Source organism: Apus apus, chromosome 19 (genome assembly GCF_020740795.1).
Source record: "Apus apus isolate bApuApu2 chromosome 19, bApuApu2.pri.cur, whole genome shotgun sequence".
Lineage (NCBI taxonomy): Eukaryota > Metazoa > Chordata > Aves > Apodiformes > Apodidae > Apus > Apus apus.
This window is the reverse complement of record NC_067300.1, coordinates 6,393,958-6,415,835: the sequence shown is the minus strand read 5'-3', so window position 1 is coordinate 6,415,835 and position 21,878 is coordinate 6,393,958. Positions and strand designations below refer to the sequence as shown.

The 21,878-nt window shown below is 48.4% G+C and overlaps 1 protein-coding gene across 5 annotated transcripts; it reads right to left on the bottom strand.

Annotated features, from left to right (window-relative positions):
• Positions 1-1,754: 1,754 nt before the first annotated feature.
• On the bottom strand, positions 1,755-21,872 carry USP20 (ubiquitin specific peptidase 20). 5 transcript variants are annotated; one of them, XM_051636943.1, is made up of 25 exons: positions 21,655-21,872; positions 18,471-18,648; positions 18,198-18,311; positions 17,784-17,837; positions 17,022-17,084; positions 16,745-16,876; positions 16,102-16,198; positions 15,884-15,953; positions 15,197-15,310; positions 13,943-14,021; positions 12,217-12,646; positions 11,250-11,387; positions 9,949-10,061; positions 9,336-9,508; positions 8,775-8,869; positions 8,204-8,237; positions 7,754-7,799; positions 7,307-7,487; positions 6,757-6,883; positions 6,474-6,643; positions 5,758-5,839; positions 5,306-5,414; positions 4,823-4,925; positions 4,483-4,554; positions 1,755-3,876 (listed from the first exon to the last, which is right to left on the bottom strand). In XM_051636943.1, exons 3-25 carry the CDS (start codon positions 18,276-18,278, stop codon positions 3,716-3,718), a joined length of 2,724 nt encoding a protein of 907 aa, XP_051492903.1. In that variant the 5' UTR covers positions 18,279-18,311; positions 18,471-18,648; positions 21,655-21,872; the 3' UTR covers positions 1,755-3,715. The 5 variants fall into 5 exon arrangements, with proteins under 5 accessions (XP_051492903.1, XP_051492905.1, XP_051492902.1 ...); XM_051636945.1 differs by lacking the exon at positions 18,471-18,648 and having other exon boundaries at positions 1,755-2,090; positions 3,703-3,876; XM_051636942.1 differs by lacking the exon at positions 18,471-18,648.
• Between the last annotated feature and the right edge of the window lie 6 nt (positions 21,873-21,878).

The window sequence follows — 21,878 nt, the reverse complement described above, 5'->3', positions numbered from 1 at the left end:
ATCATTCCATTTGAACCAGCTAGAAGAGTCTTATTTTTTCTAAGGTCAGATTGCTTTTTTAATTTATTTTTTTTTAACAGAATTTCAGTTGTTCTTTGCCAGCAGTAATTCACAGCCCTGTCAATTTGGGACAAATCAGAACTGTTTATGAACAGCCTGCTAGTCTGTGCATTTTTAGGAAACAGTGTCTAGCAGGGGGTGTCTGTCTGGTGCTAACTTTGATTTCTCTGAAATAGAATTGGCATTGCTAACTTTAGAAACAGCACAGCCAAATATGTGAGTGAAGGCTGGAAACTGAAGCCAAGCTGAGCACTAACTGGGAAGAAAATAAACTGAGCTTTATCTAGTGGGGCTGCAGCACTGAACATGTTGGAGGGCACAGGTTGCTGTGTGCATGGGCTGCTGGGCAGGGCTGTGAGCAGGGGAGTGGGGCAGAGGATTTGTCATCTCTGTGTCACAGCTCTGATCTGTCTGCTCTGGTCTGGAGAGGACCCAAGGGAGGAGGAGCAGCAGCACCTGTAAATCAAACTCCCCAGTTCTACCAGAGGGCTGGGGCAGGGAGTGGATAATGGAACCAGTGAGCTTGGCTCCACCAGCCCAGTGCATGAACAGTTCTTTCATCTCCCCTTTGTTGTGTTTCTTTTTGCAATCAGCAAAAGACCTGAGAAAATAAGGGGGAAATGAAGTGATTTGCAAAAAGAACTGGTGGGAGTTCAGCCATGAAATGTAGCTGAGGTTGGCATGGGGTCCTGAAGGCAGCTCCTGTGTCTGAGGAATGTCCCAGCCCCCTCCTGTGGGAGCCAGAGGACAGCAAGGCTGCACTCACATGGCAGATGAAATCTAGATGCACAACCAAGCTTTGAGTCTTCTAACGGACAGAGGGTAACAAAAAGTACAACTGTGGGTTTGCCAGAGCAGTTTGTCTAGACACTGGATCATCCCTCCCTAGGGGAGGGCGTCAGTGTCTCCTCAAAGCCTGGAGCTGCTCTGCAGTTGCTGAGGTGACGGGTTTGTTTGTGAGATGCAAGTTTTGGCAGTTGACTTCAAGTTGCTAAAGAACAAGCTGCACGTTCTTATTGGCCCAGCTCGAGCTCTGTTTCTTCAGATCTTTAAGGCTTCAGCTCCGGGGGTGTCATTCCCTGTCCCCAGCTCCTGGGGCAGTGCTCACAGCTCCTGCCTGGTTGAGCAGCTGTTAATTCAGGGTGGCAGAACATGGAGCTGGGCTGGCAGGAACATGGTGTTTCCTGGGAAGTCTGCAGCAAAGCTGCTGCCACATGTAACCAGGGAAGTGAATGATATCAATAAGGACATCTTAGCCACACAACAGACTGACAGAAAAGCCTTCCAGAAACCTAGAACAGCTCATCAATGGAACTTCAGCTACTTCCCTTCCGAGCTCCTCTCATGGCATGATGGTCATGGATAAGCATGTGTGTCTGGACAACAGGGGCTTTTCTGAGACAAACTTGTCTGAAATTGGGCAAATGAAACATGAAGAGGAAATGTTGACAAGGGGAGAATGAAAGGAGCCAGCACCCTTCTCTGAAGGAGCACAGGGTGGCTGAGGGCACTTGAGCTACCCCAGCCCAGAAGGAGCTGTTCCTGCCAGGGCTCTTTGCAGAAGGAAGTTTGGGATTTTAATTTAAAAAAAATTTAAAAAAAATTGTAATTTTTTTCTCTTCCTCAACAGCATCAGCTCCCTGGCAGCAGCCAGCCCCTCTGGCCACACGAGGCAGGCAGGAGGCAGCACCAGGTTGAATGCACATGTATTTATTGTAACACGTTTCCAGCACAAAGAATAACACTTAAGCACAGGAGTGTGACTAGAGCCTGTACAGGATCTCTGAAGGGCACAGACAACAGGGACATGCAGCCCTACAGGCTCTGCAGCAGATCCCAAGGCAGCTGCAGTAGCCAACAAAGACAACTTAAAACAATGAGAAATTCCACCAGTGGCTCATTCTCAGACCTCCCCTCAGGCCTGGCTGGGTATGTACAAGCATCCAATAAACAGGATAGTAAAATGAACATGCTGAACCATTTACAGACACTTTTAAAGAAGAAGTTGCTGTTTGCAGCAAACATTTGGTCTAAAAAAAAAAGAAAAAATCAGAAGGCCACATTTGTCTTTCCAAATTCTCCTGTCTCCCACACTTTCCCACTCTTTCAAGTCAAAGCACAGCCTTTCCCTCCCTCTTTTTTTTTACAGGAGGAGCTCAGCCCCACACTGAGCCTGGTACCACCAAGGCCAGACTTGATGGCCTCAGCTTCCAGCACAGGGAACACACAGTTTGGTTCCTCAGCCCCATGTCAGGCCACTTCTGCCATGCTCTCCTTCCATTAATTTGCACTCAGATGCTTGCAAAGATTTCCCTCTTGCCTTTCTGGCTTACAAGATAAACAAAGAACTTCTAAGAAACAGCCCTGCTGAGAAAAGTAACATTTAGCCTTTTTTGTCTCCATGTCTCTCTCCACCTCCTGCTACTGGATACTTGGTGGCTGTGTTGGCAGCAGTGATTGGAGAGCAAGTTATTTCTGGTCATTAAATGAGCCACTGTGTACACAAACGCCCTCTGTGTGGAGAAGCTGGAATGACCTCAGCACACAGGTGGGGGCTTGTTTGCAGAAAGCAGCTCATTCCTAAAAAGCTGCTTCAAGAACCTGGAGCCTGCTCAGCCAGGCCCCTTCCCCAGGGCTGAACAACCACCCTGTCCCAGGGTGACCCATCTCTACAGGCTCTGTGCAAACAAACTGGTTCTTCCTCATCTTTCATGGCCCCTTGCTTCTCATGACAGATGTGGAGACAGATGGAGGCCAACAGCAGGGTCTGAGAATGGGGTTATGAACCAAGAAGCCTGATCAGAGCTGTCCTGTACCCTGCTCCAATGACCCCTGCCCCTGAACAGCTCTGAGCTTAAGCTGTTTGTGTATCACCCCTGTGACTGAACCACCTTGGAAGCAGCACCCCAGAGCTGCACTGCCAGGAGCTTTAGCAGAAAGTGCAGTGGGAATCCATTGGGAAGGAGAACTCATCTTCCAGCTTTGTTCTCTGAAAACATGCTGAGCACATGAAGTCAGATACAAAGAGGAAAAAATAATAAACTGCAGAGCCATGAAGGGGCTTTAGGGGCTAAGGGAAAAAGAAATGGCCTCTTTCAAAATTTCTTAGTCTACTGCAACTAAATTTGCAAGAATTAGATAAAGGGCAAAACTAGGAAGTTGTGGCAGCTGTGAACCACCAGCACCAAACTACTGGGAGACCTGGTGGCTTTGGTCAGCTTCAAATAACAAGCTTCTCTAGTTGCAACACTGGAAACAGAAGTGAGGTGCCATTATCTTGATACATTTGAGTTAAAAAGTGCCAAAAGCAAAATCTGCAAAGGAGCAGACCCAGTTCACTGGGGGGGCAAGCTGGGAGTGCTGGTTTCTTGGAAGCAAACCAATGGGAGAGAGGGCTGGGGTGGCCTCTGGCTGTAGCCTCCTACCACGGCTTTTTCCAGAGGTGAGTTGCAGAGAAGCTGCTTTTCTCCCAGTCGTGCCCAGCACCACCAAAAAGACACATGAAAGGCTGGTGGAGGAAACCTGCCTGCCCCAGAAGTGGTGGTGGGAGCTGCACATGCCTTGGGGTACCAGACAGCAGAAGAGGTTTGACTCCTCAGGATTCCCCAGCCTCCCATCCCCACCTGCATGTTTGTGTCATACCTTCCCTGCCCCTTCACACCGCCCGCGTCTCCGCCTCAATCTTCTGCTCCCCGTGCAGGTTTTCCAGCTCTTGGACCTGGGCCACATTCTGTCTGATTGCAATTTCTGGGCCCCCTCCGTAGAGTGTGCTTAAATAAACCCAGGTCTCCTCAGAAATCTGCCCATAGTCGGCACCTGAAAGGGACAAGAGCAGTGGTGAGAGGTGGGTGTGTGCAGGGGTGTCACTGCCAGAGAGAGACTGAATAATCCTCCAAGCTGTCCTAGGAGCAACAACTTTAGATGGTGAAAGCAGAAAGCAGAGAACTTTGCCATCGAGGTTACAGAGAAGGAGGAATCAGAAGGGACTGCTTTGAGGGAGAACCAAGATAGAGATGCCATCTGTATCAGCTGGGCAGCAGAGCCCAGTGAGGACAGCAGCACCAGTTACTTCACAAGCTGGACCACAGCAGATGCTGAGTCAAGACAAGTCAGGATGCAAGACAAGATCACAGTTACAATGCTGGGCATAGGGGAGTGGTGGAAGGGGCCTGGGAAGAGCAGGCCCAGATGGGGGACTGCAGGCTTCACTACAGCAAGTGCCACCAGCAAGGTGGTTGTGCAGGAGCTGCCAGTGGGGAACCGAGGTGGCCTGCTCCAGGTGGGCAGCAGAGGGGTGTGTGCAGAGAACTGTCATCCCCTGCAACACCATCTTGCTCTGTGACCCTTCACTGTGGAGAGACAGATCCAGTGGATCATTCTGCTTCACCTTCCAGGAAAGCTACAAGACAGCACAAGCCTTACCCTGCTTAACTTGAACGTGGCCACCTGCTTTAGTGAGTGCAATCTTGCTGTTGTCAATTGGTCCGGGAGGCTCTGTAGGGGAGAACAAACATGTCAAGACCCATTCTGCTTTCCATGTTGCCACCAGATCCAGCTTATTTCCCAAGCCAGTTCTCTTGTTATTTCTGCCCTGCCCTTGGGGACCTGCTGGCAGTCAGAGTGGTGAGTGTCTGAGCTCTGTTCAGCCTCAGGTGACACCAGCCACAGGCAGTGCTTACTGAGGAGGTGTACCCTAGCACAGAGACTTGTTTCTGTTCTACCTCTCACCCCCAGCAGACTCCAGAGGTCTCTGGCTTCTTACCATTGTCCTTCCCCTTGACAAAGGCTTCCCACTCACGGAACCACTGCATGCTGATACAGTAGATGACACTTGGAGACTCCTCTGCCTGGAAAGCCTTGTTCAGCTGGGAGAGCAGAGGAGAACAGAGACATGCAGGAAGGGTTTAGTCACTCCTGAGGAGCCCCTCACTGTAAGGCAGCCTTCCTATTCTTCAGAAGAACCCCTTGTAATTCCACCACCTTCCTCACAACCTGTGTCTGCTCCCTAGAGCAGACAGGAGTCTAGGATGGTGTCAAACTGGATGCAGCCACACACAGCACTGTCATATTCCAGCTGCCCTCCCTGTGCTGCCAGCCCCGGGGAACCCCAGGCTCAATCTCCTGGCCATGCTGTAGATCACATTCTGGAAAACAGGGGCAAGAGTCTTCCACTACCTGGCTGGGGCAGGTTTCCATTTCCCACCTCTGCCCTTTGCTGTTGCTTCCAGATGCTTCCCCCACAAACCTTGATGAAGGTGTCGATTTCAATCCTCCTGCGTTTGGCCAGTGCTTCAATCTCCACTTGGCAAATGGAGCACACGTACAGATGGTTCACAGCAGGGCCACCCCCAAACCTGAGCACAGGAAAAGAGGGAGGGGAATGGAGAACTGCAGAAGAATGGAAATGCTTCCCAGCCTAGAATCCTACAGAGATGGATTTTTATACTGCTCCAGACACTGATGAAGGAGGAGCAGCTGTGGCTGTTTGCCTTTGCTCGGCACAGTGAGGGTCACCATGCTGCTCTGGAACAGTGACACAGCTCCTGGTGATTTAGATGAGGAGGCTCTACCAGACAAGTCTGTGCCAGACCACATGCCTTGCAGGTGCCCTGGGAAGGGATTATGTCTTGGCCACTGCCCAAGGTGTGAAACAAAACCCAAAGTAATTGGCAGGAAGAATGAAACAGCCACATTCACCTGTTGTAGAGATATTCCCACACGTTCTGGGGCAGAATCACAACCAGGTCATCAATGTAGTGGTATTTATTAGGAGGGATCCCTGTGGAGGAAAAGCAAGAGGGAGAGTTAACCAGAGAACTCCTTATTGCTGGGGAAAGACACAAATAAAAAAAGGCAGATTTCCTTAGCTGAAAACTCCCTGGTTCCAGAATCTGCTTCCTCTGCTCATGGAAGACAGCAGAGAGGTCATTAACTGTGGAGGTTTCTCAGTTCATGGCTCCAGTTTCTAATCAAGTGCTTCACTTCCAATTGGAGATTTTATAGATACGAGGAATCCCCACAAGACAGATGAAGAAGCAGAGCAGTAAAATGTTGTTATCAAGCTCTCTTCAGTGGCACGTGCCCCATTCTCCAGACAAACACCAGAGGCCAACCTTGCTGATAGGGCAACACAGATAAATGTTGCTTTATCTGCTTTCTGCAGGTTTGTTTTTAAAAACAAACAGAGAACTGAAAATCCTTGTTTCCCAGCACTACATATCCCTCCAGGCCTCTGATCAGCAGGACAATGGGGTGATTGTTTCATCCCTCCCTGAGCAGGCTGGAGTGTCTGCCAAGGAAGCAGATCCCACTGCAGCATGTGCTCTATCGGGATGACAGCTGGAGTTTTTTTCTCAAGGCATAAAGGAAGAGCTGGGAGTTGCTCTTCCCAAATCTGGCAGTGCTACCTTTACCTCCATGAGAGCACAGGAAGGTGTGGTTGGTGATGGGACCAGGCTCAGCAAAGGTGTTGAATTTATTGAGCCACTCTCGAGAGATGTAGAACTGAAGTAAACTGTGCTCCTTCATGCTGGCAAGGGACACGACTTTCTGACGCTCCCGCACAGCCTCTTCACTGCTTTTCCTTTAGTAGGGAAGAGAAAAAAAACAGTGATTCCTGAACACTTCAATTTTCCAAAGGCATTTCTAGGTATTGTGCAAGCAGGCAGGAACTGCTGCACCCAGGGCACAGCTCACCTGTAGAACAAGACGTAGGCTTCTGCGTTCTGCACCACGGTCTCGTGGACTTCGGTGACGTACTGGTCATCAAACTCGTACCACTGGCCATTGATCACGTTCTGGCAGTAGGCAATGTAGTGCCCACCTGGAACAGGGAACACACAACAGTGCTGGGATTCAGAGCACAGAGGGAAGTCAGGCCTGGGATAATGTCAGCAGCACAAGCAGGATTCTCTGCTGGCAGAGGATGGAGAGAGAGGCAAAAAATAAAAAGCGTAATTCCTGTTCAGGCAAGGTTTGCAGGAGCAGGGGAGCCTGGCACTGTCACCCTGATCTGCCTTCCTTGGAAAGGGCCTCTCAGTGAGGCTGAACATCAGGAAAGGGTTTGAGCCAACCCAGTGGTAAGGATGAAACAGCTGCAGGGGATCTGTCAGGAGCTGCTGGGTTCACTTTTCCAAGGGCAGAGGCTGACCAAGCCCGGGGGTGGAGGGGGAGGCCTTACACTGCACCTCAGCCCAGAGGTGTCGGCTGCACCTGGAACACTCATACTCACAGAAGAAGGACTTACTGCCTGCTGTGCCATGGTGACAGATGACAGAGAGGAGATCATAGGTGGTGATCTGAGAGACACACTCCTTGGCCAGGAAAGGTCGTAGGTCCAGCCCTTCCAAGGGGAAGGAGACGTGACTGCTGATCTTGAAGGAATACATCACCTCGTGCCGGAACCGCTTCAAGTGGATGCAAAGAATCTAAAAGACCAAGCACAGAGGACAGCAAAGCACAGTTTTTTCCATGAGTATCCTGATAAAACAGCACATCTGTGTGTCTGATCTTTGCAAGACTTCACCTGTTACCCATGAATCCTGCTGGCTCATCAGCTTTGCCATTCTAAGTCTCTTCTGGTCTAGATACAGGACTTTGCCACGAAAACCAACTATTTCTGTTCTACCTCTGGCCTCCCAACCTCCTCAGAGGCTGCTATAAGAAAAGTAGGAAACAAGGTGCATTTACTCACCTCTGGCAGCCGGAGGACTTTGCAGTACTTCACTCCATTCCGCAGTCTGAGGGAGGAAAAGAAACCAGCTGTAATAATCTCCGAAGGGATGCCAGAAGGCAAGGCTGGGTCTTGCTTCCTTTGAAATCCAAGGCAAACTCTGAATTCCAGCAGCAACAACTTCAGGCCCTTTGCAGCATCCTTCCCCAATGGGCATGGCATGAACAGCTTGTCCTGCCTCTTCTTTCCAGTACAATAACTCCATTACTGCCACATATCCTGTTCATGTCCTTCTTTTTCCCCCAAAGCCAGCACCTCCCTGCCATCAGTGACCCACCAAGAGCAGAACTCTAATCCATGGCAGACTCTACACACCACTCAGCAGAAATCTCCAAGCTGAGGGCACAGCAAAATGTCTGACAGTCCCACAGAGAAACCAAAGTTCCAGAAATACAGATAATGCAAACTTACTTTTTACACCGTTCACAGCTGTACATGTTGTCCCCTGCAGACCAAGAGGAGAAAGCCATTATACTCAGAGCACACAAGGGTGACAGGGCTGCACCTCCAGCCAGTGCAGAGAAACTGAGATAAACCACCTCCTGGGGAAGGCAGGAGGAAAAGGGATCAAAGCAAACCCTTCTCTCAATAAGCAGAGGCAAGGATGCAGTCAACTAGCAGGAAAGTATGTGACCAACAGAGATGAATACAACAAATGGCTTCAGTCCTCTAGAGCTGCAGGAGTTGATGGAGACAGCAAAGAAACTAAGGTGGGTGAGGAGCCCCAGCACCATCAACCAGCCAACAGCTACATCTGCTCCTCACTAAGGACACTCTCAACTGGATTTCCTACCCCTGAGCAGGTGGAAAAACTCACTTCTGAGAGATGCTGAACTGCCAACTTCTGGTACTGCCAGTCTCCAAGTGAAAGAGTAAGGCAGGATATCCAAGGATATTTATTATGCCTCCAAAATACATGTGAAATACTCCTCCATGTGTATTTTTTTTTTCATGCTGTCAGTCTTCACTGAAGAAAACTCACCCTTCAATTCATCTGCTGCAAAAAAGGCAGCAAGGCAATCCTCCAGTGTCACAACAGGACCCCAAAACCAGCTAGGGATACAGGACACCACAAACCTGCAGAAGAGAGGGGATTAAGAGAAAGAGTTACATGGAAAATATCTGGACACTCTGGCATGTAAAACCCTAAAGGGATGCTGGGTTTCCTTCTAGCTGTAGGTCCTCAGGTCATCACACACCACAGAGAAGCAGGGCAAGCATGATTTCTCTCAGCTTATATTCCCACTGTGATTGCTCAAACTGGAAATAATTTGGAAAACTACAGCAGGAATTTGCTCTGGAGGGCAAGACTGAGCTAAAGGCAGAAGTAAGTGAGGGGTCCCAAGGTGTATGGCAGATCTAGAACAGTAGCAACTGGTCTACATGAAAAGGCTCAAAGACCCATGAGGTACCACATATTGATGGCCAAGGAATGGTTACAAATCCTTGGACAATTCCAATTAAACACACTGGGTAGGGAAAGCTGCCTTCCAGCACTGCAGGGCAAACCCCAGGGAAGAGAGGTCCTGCACAGGGAACACACCTCCGGATGTACTCCATGATGAAGGCAATCCAGCCTTGGGAGGCATAGTTGTCCCCACATGCCCCTGTCTTAGCTGGCACGTTTTGGTAGATGGCAGAATGCAGTTTGGCCAAGTCCTCCTTCCCTGGGATTGGGAGTGACAGGTCCTGGAATGTCTCCACTGTTGTAGAAACCTGGAAATATCCAAGAGGAAGAAGTCTGGGTTTCTTGTGTGTGTGATGGAGCTGGGACCTGATCTTCAGCACCTTTTATCACTGCTTCAGTTTTGTCTGGGCTGGAAACCTGAGCTGAGAATAAGAGCATCTCACTCTGGATAATCACTCTTTGCTGCTGTCAGCAGTATGACTTCTGTCATGGTTTTGGTAGCTCTGGAATCAGTTTTCTAATGCTAATGTGATATTTCTGCACCAACCCAGTAACAGGGAGAAGCAAACAGACCCCTCAGAGAAATGCAACTTCTTAGCACGGCGTATTTCTCACACCTCCCACCATCCACCTACGGTCCTGTTAGCAGGCCTGCTGCACCCCACAGTGTTTGGAAACAGGGGCACCATTTCCTAAGAAGAGATCTATAAGCCAGGAGACCATGCTCTTTGCCCAACAGCCAGCTCACCCTGTCACAGGTGAGGCACTGCACCAGGCTGAGGATGGAGCCGTCGAAGATGTCCGAAATCACGCTGCGGTAACGGAGCTCCTTCTTCTTTTTCCCAGAAGCCTGCATCTGGGCTGGAAGACAAACAAGGAAGCCCCATCATGTAGCAACTCCAAAGAGTCCTGCAGCTGTCCTGCATGGTCAGATGCCACTTGCAAGCCGGGGAGACAGCAGAGCCTGTCATCAGCTGCCAGGGAGAAGTCGACTGCTCCATGTGGTACAGGAAGGGCAGGCAGCCAACTGAGCCAGCAGGGACGTGCCAGCTCTCAGCAGGCAGAAACTGCCTCCCTAGAAAGCCTCTTGCCATCCTCTTACTACATGTTTAGAAGCCTGGCTCTGCCTCAGAGTCCCTGCTTTTCTGAGGTCTTGCAACATTTTGCTCTAAGCTTTACACTCCCCTCACCTGCCCCTCTACTTGGTCCTTTTTTTCCTTCCCTTCCGACACTCACATGTTCCCCAGGTGACTGAAGGTGTCTCCACAGCAGGGACTGGCCAAACACACAGTTTTGTTTCACAACACGTGCATGGAAATAGAGTGGTTTTTATCCTGCCAGAACATCTGTGGCTGTGCTAACCTCAGCCAAGAGGCTGGGATACAGCTGGGGGAGGAATGCCATGATGGAGCAGCTGCAGGGACAGTGGAGTGAGCACTTGCCATTGTGTCTGCAGGTGATGCAATGCTGAGGGATTGTGATCTACAGTTTGCTTGGGATGAAGACACCAGTTTGACAACAAGAGAAGCCAGGCTTCCCTCTGAAGCCTAACAATGCTCCCAGCACTGAACTGACATCTGCAGCCTTAATTGTGTTATCAGGAGCCCAAGATGACCAAGAAGCAGGAAGCTCTTTCCTGGTAACATCATCCTGCAGCTCTTTGGCCCACATGCTATGAAAGCGAAGTCTGGCAGACAAAATGTTTACACATCTCCACAATCCCCTGGAGGGACAGAGCTTGTGCCTGGGACTTCATAGCCATCTTCTGAATAACAAACACAGCCTGCAGATGCAGACATGGAAATCATTTCAGGCTCCAATATAAGCCTGAAGCCCGATACAAGAACATCTGTTGTGCCCAGAGCTTGACTTTACCTGCAGCTTTAGGTCTTTGCCTAGGTCTGTTCTAGAAGACACTGATGTTCAGGGGAATCAGCACTTCTTACAACTGCTAATCAAGAATCACGATGGCTTCCTTCTCTCTTCTGGAAAAGAGCCCCTCCTCTACATGCTCCCCTCTTTGCCCCCAGCACGCACCGGTGGCAGTACCTTTCTTGAGTACATAGGAAGGTCCAAGCCTGGCAGGACTGGAGCGGGGAGGGCTGCTGGAGAGCTTGGAGTGCATCTCATGATGGACAGGACTGCAGGGGCGTGAGGAGCAGCGCACGTAGGCATCGTTGTCAGGTTCTGTTTGGGAAAATGGGGAGGGAGGAGAGCCCTGGTGAAAAGCCCAGTTATGGAAGGCAACACTGGCAGGCAGTGCCAGCCCAGCTCTGTGTTCTGATGCAGTTCAGAGGCTGTCCTGCAAGCACAGGCTGGCAGATGCAGCTCCCCCAGTGCACACCCAGCTCCACTGCACAGCTAATGATTGCATTCAAAATTAAAAATAAAACCAACCCGACATTTTTTCACACTTACAACTAATTAGGTTTCCCAGCTTGCTCCTGTCTCCCTAATCCACACAAACAGCACTGCTGCCTCCAGTGCCAGTTGGCAGAGTCAGACTCTGATATAAAGAAGTGCTGAAAGATGGGGTATGTTCAGGGTGAGGTGACTCCACACCTACGTCTGAACTGCTGCTCTTTTCTCTTCTGAAGACACAGAAATGCACAAACTTTTCTCTCCCCAGAGCCCCGAGTCCAACATTAGTAAGTGCCTCCTTCCACACCTTTTCCACAGCTAATAATTCCCTGGGCCAGCCCATCAGCTACGTACACATACAGAACATTTTTCTTAAATGAGGAGAAGGGCATAAATAGTGCTGCAGGTTTGGCAGGGGCAGCTGGCACTGTGCTCCTCAGCACTGCAGCCCAGTGAAGCAGCTCTCTGCCTCACATAGTCTTACATTTTCTTACAGCAGCAATTGTGCTCAAAGGCAGAACCAGGGTCACTGAAGAAAACCTTGCATGCAAAATCTCCTGAAACCCATGAAAGGAACAGTTCCACGATGTGGTGTTTGCCACTGTGTGGGATGGTAACATGTTTTCTCACAAATAAGATGAGGTGAGGTGCATACCTGGTGTCCTGCAAGGGCTGGCAGGACGGGGTGCTGGCAGCATCTCAGGTGAGGCTCTGCCATCAATTGGCATCATGGTGGTATCAACATCTGCATCCTCATCCACCTGCTCCGAGTTGCTGCGCCGATGGCCACAGGAGAACTTTCTGTCCTTCATCCTCTCCTTCTCAGAGATGCCTCTCCCTGCTTCATCCTGGATCAACAACTCTGTCTCTGCCAGGGAGCTCCCTGTGGTCCGGCTCTGGCCATCTCCTTCACCCCTGTCACTGCTGGAGTCACAGGAGAGGAACTCATCCTCCGAAGGACTCCGGTCACCCTCCCGTTTGTCGTCCTGGTCACTGGTATCCAAATCCCTGATCTCTGCAACAATTGGTTCCTTCAGTTCTTCATGAAGCTGATCCATCAGGCACCGCAGGAACTCCTGAGTGTCCTGAAAACCAGGAGTAACTCCATGTTAGTGTCCATCCAACAATGGGACAAAAGAGGAGATGGTTCCATTCACAGCCTCTCAGTGCTGCTCACAGAGGTCAGTCACCTCTGCACCACAAGGAGACTCTGCTGAAGCAGAGGGTGGCTGGAGATGGACCAAGGAATGTGTCCACCACATAAATGTTTTTTAACTCCTAAATGATAAAAAGCCCAATTTTCATCTGAACATTTTCAGCTGAAAGACACTGAAAAGCCAGAGAGCAGCTGCACACCAGCCATGAGCTCGTTTCTCAAGGGTTTGTCACTGATAAGAGGTGAGAGACAAGGAGAAACCTAATGAAGGCAGCAGAGTGTAGAGAACAGACTCTTACCCACAAGGCAAATTTCACTTCTTCTCGTGACAGTCCCTGTCTTAAATAGGGCAGATTAAAATCTTTAATAAGTAGGGAGTGGAACCAGAAATCTAAGACAGTGCCAGCTCCTACATTCATAATAGATGGTAGAAGAGCTGATACATTGGCTTCAAAGGACCTGCTGAAAAGTGAGATGGTGTTTTGACAACTCCAAAAAGTTAATGATGATGTTTCTGTTATTTTTTGTAAGTCTGGCATTTAGCCTGCCCTGTCTGCCTTTCAACTTTATCTCCTTACAGCTGAGAGCTTCCCAATCCAGTGTGCTTTACATCAAAGGTAAACACAGAAGTTGTTTCATTAATCATTGTTTTATCCTGTTTTGACTCCCTGTCAGTATCACTGTTTAGATGTACTGTCCCACAGTCACTTCTTTTGTAAGTTTGCTAATCAAACATAGTTTGATGTTTACGTTTTATTTCTAAAGAATAAACATGAGAGATGCTGATAAAAAACTTCAAAGAAAAAATATCCCATATTTAAATAGATGTAGTTTGCTGTAATTCCCCAGAAAAAGAATATAGAACATTCCTATCTTTTAACTTTTGAGAAAGATTCATCCAGGTTTCCCAGCTGTGATGTGAATAAATAATACCTCTCATATAGCATGTATTAATAGATGTCAAAGCCCTTTATAAAGGAGATGACCATGGTCATTTCAGAAGTGAGAAAGTTGACAAAGGAAAATGCATTGATTTGGTACCAACAAGCCTCAGGCAGAGCCTGGAATTGAACCCAGGTTTCCTCAATCCCACCCAACTGCTCTCTGGGATCAATGATACTGAGCCCAGAGCTCCAGCTCTGCCTTCTGAACACAAGCACCACCACAGCAGGAAGAAAAGTCCCACCACCTTTGGAATAAGGACACGCTTTGGTTGAGGCCCCACCTGCTGCGCGTAGCCTCGGAACATGGGGTTGACAAGTTTGATCCCATGGGACAAGCTGCTGGGAACAACGTAACTCGGGCTGTTTAGATACAGGGGAGGGAAAAAAAAGAAGTTAGTTTGCTTATCAGGCCTGGAGCCAAGTTTGTCCAATCAGCCATAGAACAGGGTGTGGACAAAAGCCAACTCTGCACCTGCAAAGCCTGGCCATGTGTTTCACTATTGGATCCCATACAAATGAAGAGAAAAACAACCATCTCTCAGTCATCTGAGTCTGTCCTTCCAGAGATGATCAGCTCAAGTGATTCTTTCCAGAGCAGGGTTTGGCAATTAAGCTACTTGGTTTGATTTTGCAGCACCACGTTCTGCCTCAGAATCTGGGTGGGCCACACAGCAAATGAGGTAAATCAAAACCGGTATTTAAATTAATAATATTAATTATATTCTATTGCTTCAAAGTCTGCAGTCCCCTCTCTTCCAGAAACTGCCATTTAGATTCCTAGTTGGATTTTTTCCAACTGATTCCACAGAGCAGCCATCTTAAGATTGAAGCAGAGCTGCATTATTTCACACTGTCCTTTGAACTGGTCTAGAATTTGAACCAACAGCCACCATTTCCCAAAACATCACCTGCATTCTCCACTCTCTTTAATAAAAATATCTGTATCTCTTTTCCCATCAACATCATCGATCCTTGGGCTAATCAAGAGCAGTGCAATTAAGTGCTGGTCAGTTCTTGTAAATTACTCAGAAATGGCCACAAACATTCCCTTATTCCACCATTTTTACTTCACTGCCAACAGGGATGACAGAATCACAGAATGTTCTTATTTGGAAGGGACCTTCAAGATCATCTAGTCCCAACCCCCTGCATGGGCAGGGACACCTCCCACCAGCCCAGGTTGCTCCAAGCCCCATCCAACCTGCCCTTCAACACTTCCAGGGATGGGGCAGCCACAACTTCCCAGGAAAGCTATATTAAAACCAAAATCTCTTCCTTTTTCAAGTTAAAGCCTTAAGAATGTATTCTTTTTTGATCACTGATGCACATATAATCACCAGAAACAGTTTATGGGATCTCCTGGATATGGGGGAATCCTCATCTACCCATCTATGTAGGGTCTGAACTGCCTGCCTTAGATGATGCATTTTCAGGGATAAGCCCTGAAAATCAGATTTCCTCTTTGCTGATGCCAGACTTGAGGGCTAAGAGCAGCATGAAACCTGTCCAGGTTAGATCAGGGAGTGTCCACTCACCGTTTTTTATGCCAAACCTCAGACACCAACTTCTGGTAACTTTTGCACAGTGCTGGTTTCTTATCCGTACGGACCAGCCCTCCACATTCCAGAAAAAACTGTGTGAGAGGTGGGCTGCAAGGAAAAAAAAAAAAAGAGAGAGGAATTCAGTGCATAGAAATTGCTCATCTAATTCTATTTAAGGGTTTATCAAAACTGAAATGTTTGCCTTTATGAAAGCATGCTTAAGACACTGCTTTTTAATGGAGGAAGTGATTCCAGATGGAGACCTGACTCCTAACTTGAAATAGATTATAAGGCTGATCTGAATCTTCCCAGTACAGAGAAGAGATCCTGGAATTTGTTCTCAGCAGGATGGCTAGAGAATATTTTAGGATATGGGTTATTTGAGTGATATCACTGGGGAGAATGGAGATGTGATATGCCTTCCCATGGGACAAATACATTTCTGGTGCAAGAGAAATGATGAAGATTTACTACAGTCACCTAAAAGTGAGTCTTGTGTGTGGCTCCAAGTTGGCTATTCCCTCAGCTTCCTGTTGTATCTCTTCTGCTGCCCTGAATTAATCTTTTCTGCACCTAGCCTGGCTGGTTTCTCTTTGCAAGACCCATGAAGATCTCAGATCAGAGGCACCACTTTAGGTATGAAGTCTAGTCAAGACTCTACTGAAAGGCCCTAATGCCTACCAGTTAGAGAGAGCCTGAAGTGCTGCATTCATGTAGCAGGAGTTCCCAAGATTTTTCATTCCAGTAAGGCCTAAAGCACAAACAAGAGAGGCATCAAACACTTTCCAGAAGTCCTGCTTTCTACCTTCCTCCCCAAAGGAGAGGGAATTCAGCCCTTTCTAGGCAGTCCTACAGCTTGCAGAGTTACCCTCACAGCCCCTTTCATCAGATGCAGTTACCTCTGGGTTTCAAATCATCATCCTCTGATTCAGATTCGCCTTCATCAGCCACTGCAATGGGAACAGCTTTCAAAGGGTGAGCAGGACATGGAGAATCCTACATTAATGACAGAGAAATAAGCATCAGTGAGAGGCCTGTGTTAAAAGATGAGTTGTGGGAGATGTTATCTTACACAGAAATGGAGCCAGCCTTTAAAAAAAAGGAGAGAGAAGAACCAGTTGCACTGTCTAAACTTCTCACTAATGCATGGAGGGAGTGGAAATAGTACCAGTACTGGTTCCAGCACACATGGTAGGAGAGGCATCAGGAATATGCAGCAAGCACAAAACAAGCAGATGTGTTTCTGGTCTGACATTTCCATGGGCTGTGCATTGAAAATGAAAACCTGTTCTGTGTCCTCCCAGAAACAACCCACGGAAGAGGCTGGGAAAGGTTAAAAATGAAGTAAAAATGGACATTAAAGTCATCTGGAAGTCTCCTTGCTGGGAGATTCTGTAAGGCAAGGCCTGGTCCTCTGGCTACTGGTCCCCACTTGCAGTGAGAGCTCCTATCACCACAAAAGCCTGGGCAACAGTGGAAACCTCTGGGCTGATTTTGGCAACAGGTCAACAAAATCCCTGCCAGGCTGTGATCCAGACCTACCGGCTCAGTGAACTTCCCTGGCGGTGCCTGGGGGGGCGCTGGCAGCCGCTGCTCCAGGAACACCTCCTTCTCACAGGAGTAACACCAGATGCGGAAGGTGGTCAGGTTGACGGTCAGGTTGTGCTTTTTGGCCTAAAAATTCAAAAGGTGAAAGAAGAGGATGTGACAGCTGGCTCAGGCTGAAGCACTTGGGCTAGCAGGATAGGGCAGAGGAAGATTCAGTAGCCAGGAAAAATCCAGCTGTCCATTTTAAGATGGACTGCAGAGCAAATCTCACCTGTGCATGAAGTGTGCTGTGGTCAGCAAAGGACTCCCCACAACCAACGTAAGGACAGCCAATCTGGGGAGAGCAAGGAGCAAAAGTACAATGGGGACACCAAATTAGACCCTTCCCAAAACAGTCTGCAACTCCTGTCCCAGCAGCAGCTGCAACTTCAGAACTGGTCTGGCTAGTTTTCTAACCTGCTTTTTCTTTGGGGCCCAGAGTAAGATGGAAAACTGGAATTGTTTCATTTAAGAAAGAAAACCTGGAAGCAGGTGAGCACCCCCAGAAAGGCTCCATTCCAAGGAAGCTGCTCCCATGGGCAGCTCATCTGAGCAGTCTCAAAACATCTGGCAATTCCAGCGTAAAAATAAACTGCCCCTGCCTGCCCAGACACCCCTGGTCATTCCTTCCTGCCTTCCTCCCTGAGCAGCACCTCCTGCTGTCTCACACTTGCTGCCTCCTGTCCCAGCTGCCAGCAGAGGCAGGACCCAACCAGCAGTCAGTGCTGAGCTTTATATTCATTCTTACTTAGACTACCAGGGGGCAATCACCTATGAAGGGTGAACTCTCACATCTTGACATATTCTGGCAGCATTAGCCTTTAGCCTAGGGAGTCTTTTCCTTGGAATCCATCCAAAAACAGTGGAGAATTCTACCATGAACCCCCCTCCTTGCTTCCCACTCTTTTTTCTTCAGTACAATACTTCTTTTTTATTAAATATATTAAAAAGAAGACCCACCACATCATGCACACAAATAACAAGCCATTTTTACCTGAAGACAAGCCCAGAGATTTGGTCCCACAGCTCCACAAGACTGGCAAGTTCCCTGCATATTCATGATAAAAGAAAGTTGGTTTGCTTGTTTAGTTTATAAGTAACCTAGTCGTTCAAGAGTGGGGAAGCTCCTCTATGAGACAGGCCTGCAGCTCATGGTATTTAATTTCTTAATACCACACTGTCAATTGAATAGACATTTTGCAGTGTTTTAGCTAGTTGACACATCTGAGGACAGTAATAGCTCAGCTGGGGTCAGTGAAGGCTCCCTTCATGGGACCTGTGGAGGGTTGGAAAATGAGCTTCTGCCTCTCCTCTCTGCAGACAGGCAGCATTTTCTTTGAAAAGGAAATGTGCAAACCCCTGCACAATAGCTAAAAGGGAAAGGACTGACAACCAGAACACCCTGTACCTTGGATTTGAGCAGCAGATCATCCCTGGTCACCTCTCCTATGGAATCCAGGTGAGGACAGATGTCTCTTGTGTCCCCCATTTTCACCAGCGCTCACCTGCGGGGGCTGTTTTCCTAGGACAAGAAGGGATAGTTCCTTTCAGCACCATGGCAGATTTGCTCTCACAGATTGTTAAGAAGATCAATTAGCATATTTCGTGTATTAGATGTGACTATTTCAGGTTCAGAGATAAAAACAAATGTAAATCTGGAGTCAGTCACATGAGTTCTGACCTGCTGCTGAGTGGCTGCACGGTGGGATCGCGGGTGAGTGAGCAAGGCAGGGGGGAAGACAAGATGAGCAGAGCTAATAAGATGTAGAAGGAGGGATCTGTGTGTTCAGAAGGGAGGTGCTCAGAGCATGGGCACAGCTCTGACTCTGTTTCAGGAGTGGGGATGGATTTGCTGTGGCCTGAAAAGGAAAGGAGTGGTAGAGGGACCCCTCCTTTTGATCGTAACCTCCCAGACTGGATCACGCAGCATCTCAGACTGACACAGGGCCCTGTAGTGAGTACAAACTCATTAACTCATCAAGGTTTACATCCTTAGCTGGCCTTGTATACCATGAACACTGTACTCCATGAACCTTGACTAGACTGTATCAGTATAAGCTGATTTATCAGTATATCAGACCTAAGCCAGGCTTTTCTCCCTGGAAACTGGGTGTTCTGTGCTGCCTCAGCAGGTAGGGTGGGAAAACAACGTGGTGATCTGAACTGGCTTCCTCTTGCCAAACACAACAGCACGAGGAGATACAAGTCTAATTAGCCTGTGTGCATGAAACCTGGATTAAAAGTGAAAGGGTGCTGCAGCCCAAGACATGAGTATGCAGCCCCCAACGTCTAGGGGCTTCATGCTGCCCACCCTGTGATCTCAATCTAATGTTTAGTTATTATATCAAACACTAAAAATATGATGACTGCTGTAAATGAAGCTGGGCAAGAGGGAATCAGACCCAACTGATCTGTAACACAGATAACAGATCTTCAGTCTCTGAGGAATTTACCATTTCATAGGTAGATTTTTAACCAATGTGAGGCACACAGCTCTCAAAGACTGTGCAGAATGTGACCACACTGTTCCACCCAGCTCCTACAGCCAAGCACCACAAATAGAGGATTTCACAGCTTATGAGCACAATAAACACTGTTGTGGTGATCCATGGGTGTGTTGAAAGACTTTAAACATGCAGCTCTAAAAAAGGTGTGTGCTTTTTGAAGCATAGTTTAGTAACCTCACTTGTGTTTGTTAAAAAAGAAGACAAGTGATACTAACAACATAGATCACCATCCAAAATATCACTGCTGGCTGGAAATGAAGCAGATCTGAAAAGCCCCCATCATTAAAAAGCGGAATAGGTAAAAAATCTGATGAACTGGAAGCTAACAACTCCAGCAGCCTGGTCACTACACTGTTGTTTTCACATCTTGAGGACATTTGAAAGAATTCTCAGTGTTATCTGATCTGAATCACTGACAGTGGGGAGAAAAGGGGAAAAAAAAAAAAAGAAGTATAAAGGAATAAGCCTTATCAGCAACACTTATCTTGGGAGCTGAAAAGCTTGCCCAGCACCTTGCCCTGGCAGAAGACAAACCTCAAGGATAGTTTTGTAACAATGTTTTTCCAGCACTCTTTGGAGTGCAATAAACTGAACTGGAGGAACAAAGCAAAAGGGGAGGGGGAAGGAATCATCCTTGCATGCCAAAAAACAACAGTGGTTGTAACCAGGATCTCAGTAACCTGTGAAGAGACGTGTGACAGACAACTGAGAAATTTCATGCACCTTCAGAGGGAAGCAAAATAGTATCAAGTAACACACCTTGAATTAAAAGACAAGTGACAAGATGCAGTATCTTTGACTAATATATAAAACTGGGGCACTTACAGGCTCTGAGTTCCTTCCTCAAAACTGATGATCCCTTTTCCCAAATGCATCAGCTGGTCCAATTAAAAAAGAAAAATCAACACCATGTTTGCTAGTTCTCCTTCCTGGGTTTTTTATCTCATGGAAAAACCTAATGAACAAAATACTGGTTTAAAATTAACTCGACTCCTTCCTCTTCACCAGCTTCAGCTACCTGGGAACCTGCTTTGGGGCACACTCTGTTAAGTGCAGTCTTGTGGATGGTTTTAGTGCATTCCCTGGGACCACCCCTAAAAATTAAAACCATGCCTTGAAACTTTCTGGCACTGGGATGCTGATCTTCCCAGCTAGGTCTTCTCTTTTTGAAAAAAACAGGGAAATCCTCTTTTTTTTTTGCCTCTCAGCTCTGATTTGAAGGCATCAGAAAAGGTCTGAGTTGCAACTGTTCAGAAGGAAGTATTCAAACCCAGCCTCCCCATGACTCTGCCCTAAGAGCTTTAGCTGGAGCACACAGCTCTCAAGCACTGCTCAGGACACTAGGAATTTAATAAAAGCACTGCCAGAAAAGCTTAACTGTGCTTGTCAAAATGTCCCGTGTGTGATGGGAAATGAAAAAAAGGTACCTTAAAACAAAGTCCTTCAGCCTGTCTTTCTCAGGCAGCACTGTGGAAGAGCAGTACATGAACATGTCAGAACAATTCAGTGGCAACTGCAGCCTACTTCTGGTTGCTTAAATTGCTGCCAAACCCAGTGTCTCTGCCTTCTACAGGAACAAGTTTCTCAGTTTTGGTTTGGTTTGGGTTTTTTTTTTTGCTTCAAACAACCCTGTTGTTTTGTACCAAAGCTGGAGCCAGCTGTCAGGAATCTCAGACACACAGAGATTCCCAGTCTGCAGAGTAACTGTACAAATAAATGAAATCCTAGCACTGTTCATCTGCAAAACAACTACCAGGTCAGCTTGCTCATCTTGCATAACCCACCGAGATAAGGGAGAAATCTGCAGCTGCTCTTAGCAACGTTTTATACTTGAGCTACTGAAGAAAGAAATAACGAGTGACCTGCCCTGCTGACAAGGAAGAACCAGACACCAAGAGCCTCTGACCCTTAGCTCAACGTTAGCACCACATCATCTATGGGAAAGCCAGACGTTTTATGTAGAACAGGGAGAAGAGACCAAGATTTTAAGTCAGATTTATCACTGGAAGTCACGGCCACGACGGCACACCTGGAGATGTAGGTTTAAGAAAAAAACAAAGCACCTTTAAGAACTCCCCTTCGCCCTGCTCTATCACTCCTCGAGGGCAGCAGGCGCCCAGAACGCAAGTCCTGCCCTAACAGAGGCCACAGCTGTTCAGACGCGTGAAGCGGAACCTCCATCCGTGCGGAACCAGCACCGGGGAAGGCACCAGGGGCTGCAGGGCCCGGAGCCCCCCCACCCCCCCCCCCCCAGGCCGCTACTGCTGCATCATCCCCGGCCCGCCCGCCCTCCCCGCAGCACCGAGGCCCGTGACAGGCCCCGGCCCCGGCCCCAGCCGCCCCCCGGCCCTGTCTCACCTGCGGGGCGCCCGGGGCCGCTCCTCGGGCCGGGCAGGCGGCAGCGGCGGGGCCGAGCGGCGGGCACGGGGCGGGAGGAGGAGGCGGGCGGCCGTTAATTCCTGCCCGGTTCCCCGCCTTGTCCCCGCAAGCTCCGCACGCCTCACGCGGGCCGTCCCGCCGGCGGGGGGCGGGGGCGGCTTCTACAAGAAGCCCCGGGGGGCACTTGGGGGAGGCCGGGGGCG